The sequence below is a fragment of the Brachycentrus maculatus genome, unplaced genomic scaffold, assembly GCF_059751285.1.
Source record: "Brachycentrus maculatus isolate JH-2025_06_01 unplaced genomic scaffold, ASM5975128v1 h1tg000157l, whole genome shotgun sequence".
NCBI lineage: Eukaryota > Metazoa > Arthropoda > Insecta > Trichoptera > Brachycentridae > Brachycentrus > Brachycentrus maculatus.
Window position 1 is genome coordinate 311,250 of NW_028280910.1, and position 14,049 is coordinate 325,298.

Sequence of the window (14,049 nt, forward strand, 5' to 3'; positions counted from 1 at the left end):
TGTATTAAATTATACATATTTTTTTTGAAATTAAACACTTGAATATACCACTTTAATGAGTTTTATTTATATATACGACTAGTTTCGAAAACTTACAGATGTTTTCATCTTCTGGTACAAAGTATTACAAGTTTTAATTTGTACCAGAAGATGAAAACATCTGTAAGTTTTCGAAACTAGTCGTATATATAAATAAAACTCATTAAAGTGGTATATTCAAGTGTTTAATTTAAAAAAAAAAGAATCAACATGTCATTCCACAAAGTTCATGCCGAATCAATAAATAATTTAATTTATACATGTGTAGACTAGAGCAGAGTAGAGTTTATACTCAACCTTTTCGGAAAAACGAAACCAATGCAGTTGGTAAAGTAGTAAGGGTGATGTCAGTGAATATAAATTTATAAAAATTACAAAATGTTTAAGAACCACAGTATTCGTTAAGTCCCAACTTAATTTTCCCTCAATCCAGGTAAAATTTTACGTAATTGTTTTTTTTTTAAAACACCGTTTTTGCATTGAAAAAAAAAATTCGTTTTAATCCATACCACCTGACGTTATCTTTATCGATAATGTGCAATATTTATGCCCAAATGTCATCTATTGTCACCAGCTAAGTTAGCTCTCCCAGTACACAGACTTCAATTTGAACGTTTTTAACACTTTAGTTTTGTTGTTTTTTACGTTATGTACAGTATTTAAAATGTGACAATGTTTGGTACATTTTTGAAATAGTACTCTTAACCGAACCCGATAGTGCATTGGGCACTACATCATATAAAAGCAGTGTTGTCTTGATCCTTAACACACGAAGGAAAGGTGGTCAGCCCTCCGCATCAGGTACCAGTCCAGGGTAATATTGAATAAATATTAGAGTGAAAAAATCACTTATACATATTTATTTGACCCCCTGTAAATCGAACCCGGGACCTCCAGTACGGTAGCCGAGCGTGCTGACCCTTACACTACCATCATTGAATCATCCAAAATTATCAAGAATTTCTCTAGACCATTTTTTGCGGTTTTTTGTCCGTGCGTCATTGACGGGGTTGGTCCGCGCGTCATTGGCGGATTACGCGGTTTATCGGGATATCACGAATGGTGTATTTTATCATTGGAACTTTTTATCCCTAAAGCGTATTTATCAATATCCATATTTAATCAAAGATTTTTCTTGGAATCGCTTTACGATTCATAAAAAAAAATCAAGAAATAAATAAGCGTTAACACACTGAGGTTAACCTAATGCTAGAGTTGCGGTCATAATTTCTAAAATGATAAAGCTAAACGCATTTCAATTTTTTTATTTATTAATTGTTATTATTATTTTGTTTGTTAATACAAATAAGACTTGATACTGGCAGAAACATCCTCTCACTGGATGACTGCCAAATAAAAAAATAATTGAAATCGAAAATATTTTTTTTTCAAAAATAGTACTATTTTTTTTAATTGACGATTTGAATTTAGCTTTTTTACGTGTGACTTCACACATTGTTGCGCTCAGAAAATAAACGCTTTAAGCATTCCGTAAAATTAAAATAAAATAAAATCTTTTTTATTTTGCTGATAATATTCAATATTTATTGTAGTATTTTTTTGATATTCAAAATATTCATGATGTATTTATTATTCTTTTTCAGCATCTCTTTAAAAATTTATATTCTGACTTTAAAATAAAACACATTAAAGCCCATTGAATTAAAGTACAAATAAAACACATTGCCCAAAGCAGCAAATGGTATTTATTTAATATCGTTTTTATATAAGCAAAATATGTAAAACCAAGTTAATCATCTATAATGTTATAAACTACGTAAGAATTTCGCTGTTGACAAATATATGTATAAGGGTGGTGACTGACCGGAGCATTTCGTCGTAACATCGCTCGCGGCGAGCATCAGCGAGCATCCGAAACTATGGATGGAGCGCTCGGCTCGCTGTACTGACTATAATGCTCGCATCGTAACGTAACGAATGTTCGCATCGTAACGTGTTACGTTACGACGAAATGGCTCCGGTCAGTCCCCACCTAAGGTTGTCAATATACTTGAATACAGTAATATGAAGAGTATATGATAAATAAACGTATCAACTTTAAAAATATGTCTAGTATATATTTTTTGTTGGTTTGGTAAGTTAAGGTGGCGAGGTGATCAGTTTGTTAAGGTGTCGCATCGCCTTTGCATTGCAGGTGGAGAAGCCGGTGACGGAGGGCCTGTCGCACCGCACGCGCGACCAGTGGGAGATCGACCGCGCCTCGCTCAAGTTCATCCGCAAGCTCGGCCACGGCCAGTTCGGCGAGGTGTGGGAGGGCCAGTGGAACAACACCACGCCTGTGGCCGTCAAGACGCTCAAGTCGGGCACCATGGACCCCAAGGACTTCCTGGCCGAGGCACAGATCATGAAGAAGCTGCGCCACCCCAAGCTCATCCAGCTCTACGCCGTCTGCACGCTCGAGGAGCCCATCTACATCATCACCGAGCTCATGAAGAACGGCTCGCTGCTAGAATTCCTGCAAGGTAACCCCGCTCCCTTTCACTCACTTTATCCTGTCCCTCATTAGCCATTGCTAACTCTCACCTGTTTGGGATGGTATTCCTTGATTTTTCTCGGTTTATATTTGGTTCATAGCTGTTTTTGATGTCAAATTGTAAAATATGCTAGTAGCAAAAATACACAATATAGAATTCAAATTTGTGAACCGATTGGCATGCTCAGCTTTCTTTTACAGAAGTTTTCATTCACCTATGTCTAATCTGTTTTATATTGAAACCTGATTGCCAAGCTTTTTATTGGAAATTTAAAGCAAAATATTGCTCTTTATTATTTTGCTGTATTATTTCTTAACACATTATTTGCGGGAAACACTTAAAAGCGTCTTTTGCATGCTGTTGGTAGAAAGCGGGAGACACCTATAGCGTTCTTTTTGCTTACTTTTGGTAGAGACGCCAAAAAACATTGTACAGATGGGAATTGGGTGTCGCGGTTACTTGTATGATCGATAATCCTGAAATTATCTGGTACATTGGTCTGAATGTTCCCTAAGACAGCGTCGGCATAGATTGTTTCACATTCCTATACACAGGACCAACCTGCCGATGGTTATGCCATGTAGGAAGAGCTACCGCTATGATGAACAATATCTCATCGGATATTGATCTGTTCCAGCAATAGTTCTTGGATATTTTCGAATTTAATGTATTTTAATGTATACGCTTAATTTTTTTTACTTTGTGATGTATATGTCAATTAAAAATAAATAAATTGAATTGTGATTAGCATACTGAGGGTCGGGTGGTAGACTGTCCGAGTATAATTAGGATCGGGGTTGGTGGAAAAACTGCCCGACAACATGTGTTATTAGTGATCTGATTGAGTTACCATAGCATTGGATGCGGCACACTTTGATTCACCTGGATCCGAATAATAATTGTTTGTGATTGCAGGTAAAGGCAGAGCCCTGAAGCTGCCTCAGCTGATCGACATGTCGGCGCAGATAGCGTCGGGCATGGCCTACCTCGAGTCCCAGAACTACATCCACAGAGACTTGGCAGCCAGAAACGTGCTTGTAGCCGAAAGCAACATAGTTAAGATAGCTGATTTTGGTCTAGCTAGACTTATAAAGGTGAGCTTTGCTTTGGATCATTTTATCAATAAAATCAATAAAATATTAGAGATTTTTACAAGTAATAAATATTCGCCCGAGATTACATACAGAACAATCAGACTATGTATGTCGTAGTCGTACAGGAGAAAGTGACCAACTAAAAAAAATGTAAAATGTTCAGGAGGGCCATTTAAGTCACTTTTGCTTGGCAAGAAAATAAACATCAATGCAGTTAGTCACTTTTTAAGTCAATATATTATTCTTCCAAGCTTTCCAAAATCCTTTGGGATTTTTTTCAGGGCAATATGTATTAAGCTAGTAAGATATCAAATAGTCAATGGTAACGTTTTTGTAAAAAATGCACTTGGTCACATTCTTCTGTATGATTACGAAATATTTGATTTTACAAAATTGTCACCCTCCAATACGCAGTGTGGGACCATTAATACTTTCTTCAATAAAAAACTATTATTTGATGTTTGTAAACAGGAGGATGAGTACGAAGCGCGAGTAGGTGCCAGATTCCCCATCAAGTGGACGGCCCCGGAAGCTGCCAACTACAGCAAGTTCTCCATCAAGTCCGATGTCTGGTCATTCGGCATCCTCCTCACAGAGCTCGTCACCTTCGGCAGAATACCTTATCCAGGTTTGTCACCCTTACCCTGCTTGATCTCATCAACTCTCTGGTACTATGATATTCATCACATGTTTAAGATTATTAATTTGTCTTGCCGAACAGAAACTATCGAGTATAGTAACCCCGATATTGCCATCACAATAATTGTATAATATGTATCAGAAGTAATCAATTCAAAATATAATATCTAATCTAGCCGAGGTCTGATGCTGGCCTGTAACAGCAGTAAAATTTTATTGACGAATTGATGATAGTCACATTCCCTTTACTGCTTGACATATAAATCAGGCTGATGCCTTAGTGGGCACATATCGCTCACTCCTTTCAAGAACGTCATAAATCAAAAATCGTCCATTTTCAGTTGTGCACGTTTTCGGAATGCCCAGAAAATGTACTATATCCCAACAAAAGAGGCATATTTTTAACTTAATATTTACCCGCTACAGGTATTGTTTAATTATTTTTTTAAATATACTAAATATTTTTCAAATGGAGAAAAAACCTTCAGGTTTTACCTTAAAAGATCTGTTGCACAGTAAAAAGTTCAATAAGTGGCTAGATATTTATTTTGAATACATTGTATTATATTTTTAAACTTTAAAAACATTCTCCTGAAATATTTTTTTTTAAATTATAACGTTCTTGAAAGGAGTGAGCGATATAAAATGTGCCCATTGAGGATTTAACATGAGTCCATTATTTGTTTCTCATCTTTTCAACATTTCCAACCCGATTCCTTAGCCTTCATATTCTAATCAATTTACTCATTCAATTATTGAATCTGCAATTTCTTGCTCTTATTTTTTCTCATTTATATGGACTAATTTAAATTTATTGTCTGCCTCCGTGGTGGAGGTCCCGAGGTCGATTCTCAGGGACTTGCTCCATTTGTGCATTGAATAGTAAAGAAATTGTGTGTAAAATGTTGATGGGTTTTCAGGTATGACAAATGCGGAGGTACTCCACCAAGTGGATCACGGGTATCGCATGCCGTGTCCCCCCAACTGCCCGCCGGCGCTGTACGAGATCATGCTGGAGTGCTGGCACAAGGACCCCGTGAAGAGGCCCACCTTCGAGACGCTCCAGTGGAAGCTGGAGGACTTCTTCACCATGGAGGGCAGCGAGTACAAGGAGGCGTCGGCCTACTGAGACAAGCCCTCCCTGCCGAGCCGCTGCCCCGCGCCGCCGCGCCACCACCACCGCCCGCTGCACTTCCACCACCACCACCAGGCCACGCAGCAGCAGCACCTGCAGCAGCACCAGCAGCACCTGCACCAGCAGCACCTGCAGCACCTGCAGCTCCAGCACCTGCAGCAGCAGCAGCAGCTCGAGCAGCTGCACCACCTGCAGCTGCAGCGGCAGCAGGCGCTGCTGCACCAGCAGGCGCTGCAGCAGCAGCACCAGCAGCCGCAGCAGGCGCAGCAGCAGGCGCCGCACGCGCAGCCGGGCGCCGCTCCGGCGCAGGCGCGCGCGCAGGCGCCCGCCGCCGCGTACACGCTCATGGCCTAGCCCGGTGCGCTCCGCGGCGAGTGTTTGCTTCTTATGGACTTGTGGCGCGTGCCTTGCGAATGTCCTCCTTCGTCTACGGAATAGAGTGATAGTGTTATTCTCCTGTTGAATAAGGTACCTTTACTGCAGCATTCTCCACTTTGATACAGTCATCCTTTGTGATTAATTCCCGATAGTATTTTATATCTGCCGGCCGTGATTCCGTTCCCGAGTGAATGAGTAAAACATGCGCTACGACGATAATGTAGGTTACTTGTTTGCCAACGAAATTGTAACAATCAAATAATTAGGTGCTTTTCAACCTTCGATTCAACCTTTTATATTAGTATTTTGATACTGTAATTCCTGCCTTTTTGTAATATTAAAAACAATACGCACATTTTACAATAATATCCTGGTATAAAAGCAAAAGTAACAAATTCCAGGGTGACTGTTGAAGCATCATTTTATTACTTGGGTGCTTTTCCTTTGAATTCTCACATACATGTTTATTTTTATTATATAATATTATATACTTTCTTTTATATTTTATCTCTTTGTGATTTTAAATTTAACACCAAAATTTATATGTAATTGTATCACATTATAGTTTTATCATATTATGTAGTATGTTTTTATGTATATGTATGTGACATAGTAGAAAATACTTCTCTTTTACTTTAAAAAAAAAACATTAAATTCATCAATTTTCTTTTGATCTGTCTATTTTTAACTTTCTTTTTCGGCTGGATCACATTTTTGTGACAGAATATAATTAATTACTATATCATATAATTGTAAGTGAGGCTTGTTTGATATGGCAGTAACATAATATCACCCGTACGCTGAGTGTTGGAAGTTTGGGAAAGTTGTATAAATTCTTGTAAAGGCAAATTGGCGAAGAAAGAGATTAAGAGGCAAACGGGGGCAAATTTAGCAAATTTTGGCATTGGTAGGGATTGGCGTACAATTAATAGTCTCTCGATGGCTTACATGATGTATTGTTGAATTATTTCTATTTAAGATTAAACAATGACAACCGCTCGGTCTAAATCCTACTGAACCACTTACGAGAAATAAGTTGTCGCGATTGGGAGAATTTCAACCGAGCGGTTATTGAATAAATGTAAAAGAACTGAATTTTGTATATTTATCCAATGTGAGGGTAGTAGATGTTAATCGTAAGTTTCAAAATTTACCACGTTCAATTGTATTCTCTTCTTTGAATCATAAGCAATCATTTATGATGGAGTCTTTTTTACAATTTTATTGCATTTTCAGTTCATGTCGTTGTTGCTAAATTGATGTTATGTGTGTATCGAGATTATGTGATCAACTTGAAGGAATAATCACCGACACGCTTCAGCGTCTTCAAGCGTGTTCAATCTGTAATTCTCAATATTTTGAGACCTTATATTAATTTGTTTAAGCCAAACTTCATTCCATTCATGAATGCAATTTTTTGTAATATTTATTTTTTTTACAATATACAGACTTTTAGAAATGAATTTTATTTTGTTTATTTTTCAAAAGAAATATTTTTATCGAGTGTCGTGTATATGTATGAAGTATCCGTGTGAAACTTTTCTTCCTGATTGATGATCAACTTTGGACTGACTTTTGTCTACGCTGCTATCACTAAGCAATGACACAAATAATTGCCAAATTCTAACTTAAGTTGGAATAATGTATCTTCGGATTGAGCAATTTGTTCATTTTATATTGCCTCTCCGAAAATTAGTCGCAATGGACAATAAACTATTTAATGTACTATTTATAATTCGTCACTTGTACCAATATTTCCATTTTAAATTACTATGTTCTCGACATTATTGTTCATCTTTTATTACGCATTTTTATTTTTATTTTGACAAAAACGAATTAAACCTTTGTGGGTGAAAACAACAGCATTAAAAGTCATTCAATATTTATGTTGTTAGCGTGTTTATATCTCCAAAATAAATCTAGTTTGGTTTATAAATCTATGATATTCTATGACATCACATGTTAAAGATTATTAATTTGTCTCGCTGAACAGAAACTATCGAGTATAGTAACCCCGATATTACCATCACAATAATTGTATAATATGTATCAGAAATAATCAAGTACCAACTGTTCACAATAATAATGAATTTGTGAACATGGCAACTCTGTGTATAAAAAATGTATATATTTACTATTTGAATGAGGACACCGGATGACAAATGTTTATTTTTATCATTACCGATTCACTTTCTGTACACAAAGAAGTAAATCTTAATGGACAATAACCTCCATCCCACATTAAGAGTAGAAGGAATCCCCATAGAGAAAGTAGAACCTATTTATTCACAAATGCATTATTCTTATTAAGATTTGTATCGTGTCGGAACAGGTAAGTTATGAAGAGATCCTAGGAAATGTAATGTCACGTCATATATTCACAAAGTCCATTTGTGTTTATCATTTGAAATAAGCGACGATTCAGGAATAAGATGCTTAGGATGTAAGATTGTTTAAGTAGCTGAAATTTTTGGGCACTCTAAGGTCACGTATTCGTGGCATCTTAGGTTTAACAATTATTTTGATATTATTTTAAGTTACACAAAAGGAACTCTGAGTGAACAGTTTGTTGGTGATTTACTATACTATGCATGCGTCTGGTTTTATATTACCTCTGAAATAAGATTGTGAGTACTTCCGTTAGTTGATTTTAATCATATACATATTAAGAATTCAATTGTATAGTATAAACACTGTTTTTTTTCTTCGAATAAACGAAAAATATTACTTTAAAAACATTGTTTTATTCTTTTGTCTTCTCTTCCGCATCCAATGGTGCCATAGGGCACCACACTCCAAATACTTGGATGCGGGAGTGGAATGTATTCAACGGGATACAGATGGTGGAGCTCAGGGTCAAAGCTTCTTTATCACGTCAAACGGCATGGGGGGCACTGGGGCCTCGCCTGTGTTGGACCGCAGCACCACGAGGGGAACCGGTGACCTTAATCAAGAGCTATATTCAAAATGCTTTTTTGCACTGCCGCGCCGGTCACATTTCTCCTTTATGAAATAAACTAAATACATTATATTTTTAACCCGACGGCCGCGGGCGACTCACGGGTGAGTCGCCCTATACTTGCCTCGTACGCGGGCGACTCATATAGGAGCCGCGAAGTTTCTCCCGCGATATTTGAATGAAAATATACTGGCCGGTGGTGAAACTTATACTCTAAAAAATCTTGAATCATTACACTACTGACATCTTTTGGCATCACTCTAAAATAAGGTTCCCAGCCAACCAGACGACACTTTAAAGACAAGCCCTAATTCTGATTAAATCAACAGCAGATTTAAATGTTCCCGCGCCGTAGCGAGCGTGTGACGTAAGCGCGTATTTGGTTCAGATAAGCGGTGGCCTGCACCGACTCGAAACATAAGTACTCTTTATTTTGCGAATGTGAAAAACTATCATTAATCTTATTAAGTTGATTTAATTTATTAAGGACGTGAAGCATTATTTAATATGCAAACAATAATCATGTGGTGGCTGTTTTTAGTACAAAATGCTTAGTGAGATATTTTAATATCTGTAGAAAGTGAATCGAACTTTATTGTGTTTTAAACTTTTTTCGTTTTATTCATTAAAAAATTTCGTGAAGCGATTTATGTAGTGTCAAGAAAAAGTATAGTAACAATTACGTGATTTAAAAAAAAGTGATTTTTAAGTATATATATTTTAGTTTACTTCTTAAATTTAAAATGTCAGGTCCTGGTCTTAGCGGTGATGAAATTTTGAAAAATCTGGAGTCAATAGACTCGGATTTTGAAATGAGCGGAAGCGACAGTAATGGTGAAGCTGCCGAATCTATTTATGTTTCCGATACGGAGATAAAAGTCGAAGAAGGGGATGAAATTTCGTGCGATGCAGGCCCTTTTGTACCAATAGTACATGAATTCGATCATTTCACTTCAGGTATTAATCCTGATACAATATTAACCGAAGATTCTACAGAGCGGGACTTTTCGAAGATTTTTTTAAAGGATGAAATAATTTTTATATATACAAGATGAGCACTCTCAATTTTACGGAATAGGCAAGAATACATAAATAGGTGGACACCACAATTTTGGAAATATATGTTTTCATTGAAATTGCTTTCGCGATCACGAGAAATAAACATCTGACGATAGAAGAGCAATCGTTGCGTTATTTATGTCTTTTTAAGTTTAGTGTGTATTATTCTAAGACCTTTTCAAGTGTTAACTATAAAAACTACAACGGCTCACGGCGGCTCTGGTGCGGTCCCCCTCGCACGGCTCTAACGTGCGGTATGTATGTGTGATGTGTATATGCATGCATCTACTTATGTAGTGTCTATATGGCGCCGCCGGCCTTGTATGGGAAACGATCTTCGATGATTTATCAAGATTTAGTGAAGTTTTAGGAGTTTATTTACATTTAGAAACGTACTTCATAATGTTGGTGATGATTTCTTTAACACTGGTTGTTGAAATATTTACGTTATTATTGTTTAAAGTCGTAATTTAGATTACGCAAATGGAGTGCCGCGTGTGACGGGAGGATGGGTATATCTAAGACGCGTGTAAAAGGTTAATATAAATTACCGACAATTTTCTTTGTGGGTTTCAAAAACGACAGATCTAATTATTGGCGTTTAACGTGTTGTGGGAAAGGAAATGGAGAAGGAACAATAGGTAGAAAAAGGAACAAATGAGCAATAGCAAGGGCACTCGGGTTGCATACCCGTAGGGGAGACCGGGGCTAGTAGGCGAAATTTCAGTGTTTTTGTTAATAAAAACATAACTTAATTATTAAGATGGAGGATATGGTAATGGTTTACACGGCCAATAAATCAGGAGTATTTCTAAATATAAAAAAGGACTATATCATTTTATTTAAGATTTTAGGGATGTTTTAGTAAAGTAATTCGAGTTCCCTACTTGCCCCATGCCAGGGGTTAGTTGGCCAACAGTATGGAGCAGGTAGGCGAGAACATTTGGGGTCCAAATAATAGTATGATTTATGGCAAGAAAACACATTTATTCAAAAAAGTAAAAACATTTGTTTAAATTATGCAAATATCTAATAAAACAGGTAAATAGGAAGCTAAAATAAGAAATATAGAAGAATTTATGTGAGATAAAATAAAAATCAGTCACTATCCGAGTCGCAGTTTGTGCAAACAAAAAATAACCTATTGGCATGATGAACACATTCTCTGTGGGCCCACATTTTGCAGCTCATACAGTGAATCCAGTTTTCTCCAGATCGACTGCAGCTAAAAGAATCGATGCAAACTAAGCAAAAAGTATCTTCTTCATTTTTAGAATCAGAAGTGTTACGGATTTTTTAGTGAGTTCTCTTTTTTTGAGGTTTCTGGGACAACTTCCTTGACATTCCTTTTTTGTTCCATTAGAGCAGGGATTCCCAATCTTTTTCAGCCCGCGGCACACATACAAGCTTAGTATTTTGTCACGGCGCCCTACATTAGTAAGCTATTTGGAATAGATATAGTGACTATAAATATAGGGTCTTTCAATAAAGACTTTCACAGTTAATAGCGACCATATTGTTGATGCTACATCTCTGACGCACACATTGTTTTATTAAAATTTTAAGATAGAAAGCACTTAATGAAAAAGATCCTGTTTATATTATAGTCGAAAGAAATAGGTACCTACAATAATAGTAGTTGGGTAGATAGGCTCAAAAATTTAAACATTCACAATATGAAATTGAGTTTTATCATATTTATAACAATTCAGAATTGAAACAGAGACTTTGAAACAACAAAAAAGAAAATATTTGTGGTTTAGGATGATAGAGGATCGACTCACGGCACCCCTCTTTACTTTCTACAGCGCACCAGGGCGCCGCGCACACTTTGGGAACCCCTGCATTAGAGCATTTTTTTGGGGTGTCAGTATAAATAGCGGAATTTCATTTCCTCTTACTAACAGCTGTCTTCCGTGGCCCTGCTTTGGGAAATGGACAAATTATTTACGGACTTTGAATAATGGAGGTATTCTGGATCCCCGATGGTCCTGCAGCTTCACTCGGCTCAGGTACAATTGTTTGTAGTAATGGATGCTAATGGATTAGGTGTATCTTCATTCAGATTTTGTTGCCTATTATTTTCGTCGAAGATATAAAAAAGAAATGTAAGGCTGAACAAGGAATAATTGAAAAGATTAGGAAGAGTTCTTTACGGTGGTATGGACATGTGGAGCGAATGGATAACGAGAAAATGACTAAGAAAATATATGTGGCGAATGTGAGAGGGAAAACAGAATGAGGACGACCGAAAAAGACTTGGCACGATCAGATCAATCAGAACATAAAATCTGGCGCTGTCAAAAGTCTGAGTAATCGCATGTATGACTAGATGTGAAGGAGGCGAGGAGTGTATGTCAGGACAGAAGGGTGTGGCGTTCCATCCTTTCTGCCTACCCCAGCGGGAAAACGGCGTGATGATAGTAGTAATAGTAGTAGTAGTATTTTCGTCGACTGCATTTATTTCCTGTAAAAGAAGCGGTCAATCTATTACATACCCTGCCATAAACTCACTTTCAGAAAATATATCAGGGTTAAAAGGACAAATTCCCGAAACTCTGAATCCCGACATGATGTTATTTGGAGTAGCCGCAAGTGGCAATCAAACTCTAACGGTTCCAGGAATATCATTAATACACATAGTTTTTCCAGGATTATTCGTCATCAAATAATCCGGACCTGATTGGTTTTCATGTTTTTTAAAACGACATTCTCGGTTTTCAATATGGTCACCTGAAGCCACTAGTCTTGCCAGGACATCAAGTTTTAACTCAACTAATGTTAAAAAAATTTTAAATTTAAAACTTGTGCTTGATCGCCTTCAATTGGTCCCTGGCGATATATGGAATGTTGATAAAAGCGAGATTACAACGGTCCAGAAACCATCGATAACCGAAAATTTCGTTTTAAAAACATGAAAACCAATCAGGTCCGACCAGCTCTGCATTGGACCATGATGGGGAATTGCTTTTTTCCGATGTACTGCATACTGCCAAGCAAGTTTCCTCACTTGCTTCCCCCGGGGACAAACCATAGTAAATGTCAGCACATTTTTTTATATACTCTTAAAGCAATGTTATCTTCTTGAGCAGTGAATATCTGTCGAAAAATACAGTTTTAATTCACGAAATTTATTAATTTGACTTAAATTATTACCTAAATATATATATAGTACCTAAATGTTTAGTTTTTTTGTGTATCCAATAAAAATTATTGTTTCCGAATTGGGATCATCAACATTTATTTTTGAGCAATATCAGTTTAGTGTGCGTTCAATGATTCCAAAATCCATAGCAACGTTTCTAATTGATCGTTGGTTTTTTTTTACTACTTTCACAGCTCTTTCGTGGTTTTTACCCTTTTCCATTTTTCTTTTGTATTTCTCATAACTATAAGTTCAATTAAACTGTAAAATAATGAAAACAAATCAAATTATTGCACATAAAACCACATTTGGGGTAAGTAGGCGAGTTCGCCAACTAGCCCCGGACAAGATTCGCCAACATGCCCCAAACTTAAATTTTCCATTCATTCCTATCTTCCACCAATATAAGATGGATGATGAAAAAACATTTTTAGGGTGGTGACTGACCGAAGCATTTCGTCGTAACGTAACGTCGTAACATCGCTTGCGGCGAGCATCCGAAACTATGGATGGAGCGCTCGGCTCGCTGTACTGACTTCATATTAAGCATTCGTACTGAGCTGTGCTGAGCATTCGTATGCCAGCATTTGTATACGAATGCTCGCGTCGTAACGTGTTACGTTATGACGAAATGGCTCCGGTCAGTCACCACCCTTAATAGTAATGTAGGTAATACTTAGTTCATTTAAATAATGCTATCACATCGCGATGTGTTGAGTGGTAACTGAGATATACATAATAAAGTAGAACACAAAATATTTACTTACATTAGCAGAGAACACGTTTTTTTTGACACAGGTGCACACACACAACTGATCTGACCGCCAATTAAATGGCAACTGCGCATTAGAATTACCGACGATTACGACTTGCATATGGAGTCCACAAACTGTCTCCAGGATTTTCTGTCGGTCACCAGCTCCTCCTTAGTCCGCATCCCGAAGTTCAGACGAAAACTGCCGACGAATTGTCAGCAGTGGCCGTCCTGGGCGGCGTGAACCTGATGCCTTGTAAAGGAGGCAAGCCTGATTAAGGTTCTCGGGAGGCATGCAGAATACTCATGTATTTATATTTATATATACATACTTTTAACTAAATTTTTGCTG

The 14,049-nt window shown here is 37.2% G+C and overlaps 1 protein-coding gene across 3 annotated transcripts in view; it reads left to right on the top strand.

Annotated features, from left to right (window-relative positions):
• Src42A (Tyrosine-protein kinase Src42A) overlaps positions 1 to 6,039 on the top strand; it is a 127,256-nt gene extending 121,217 nt beyond the window's left edge. For 2 of the 3 annotated variants that reach the window (XM_088261529.1, XM_088261531.1), the window contains exons 4-7: positions 2,195 to 2,522; positions 3,450 to 3,628; positions 4,100 to 4,256; positions 5,188 to 5,536. In XM_088261529.1, coding sequence (XP_088117655.1) covers positions 2,195 to 2,522; positions 3,450 to 3,628; positions 4,100 to 4,256; positions 5,188 to 5,396 — 873 coding nt within the window. In that variant the 3' untranslated portion in view covers positions 5,397 to 5,536. Of the gene's footprint in view, positions 1 to 2,194; positions 2,523 to 3,449; positions 3,629 to 4,099; positions 4,257 to 5,187 lie in introns of all 3 variants that reach the window. The other variant, XM_088261530.1, reaches the window with a different exon arrangement.
• Positions 6,040 to 14,049: the final 8,010 nt, after the last annotated feature.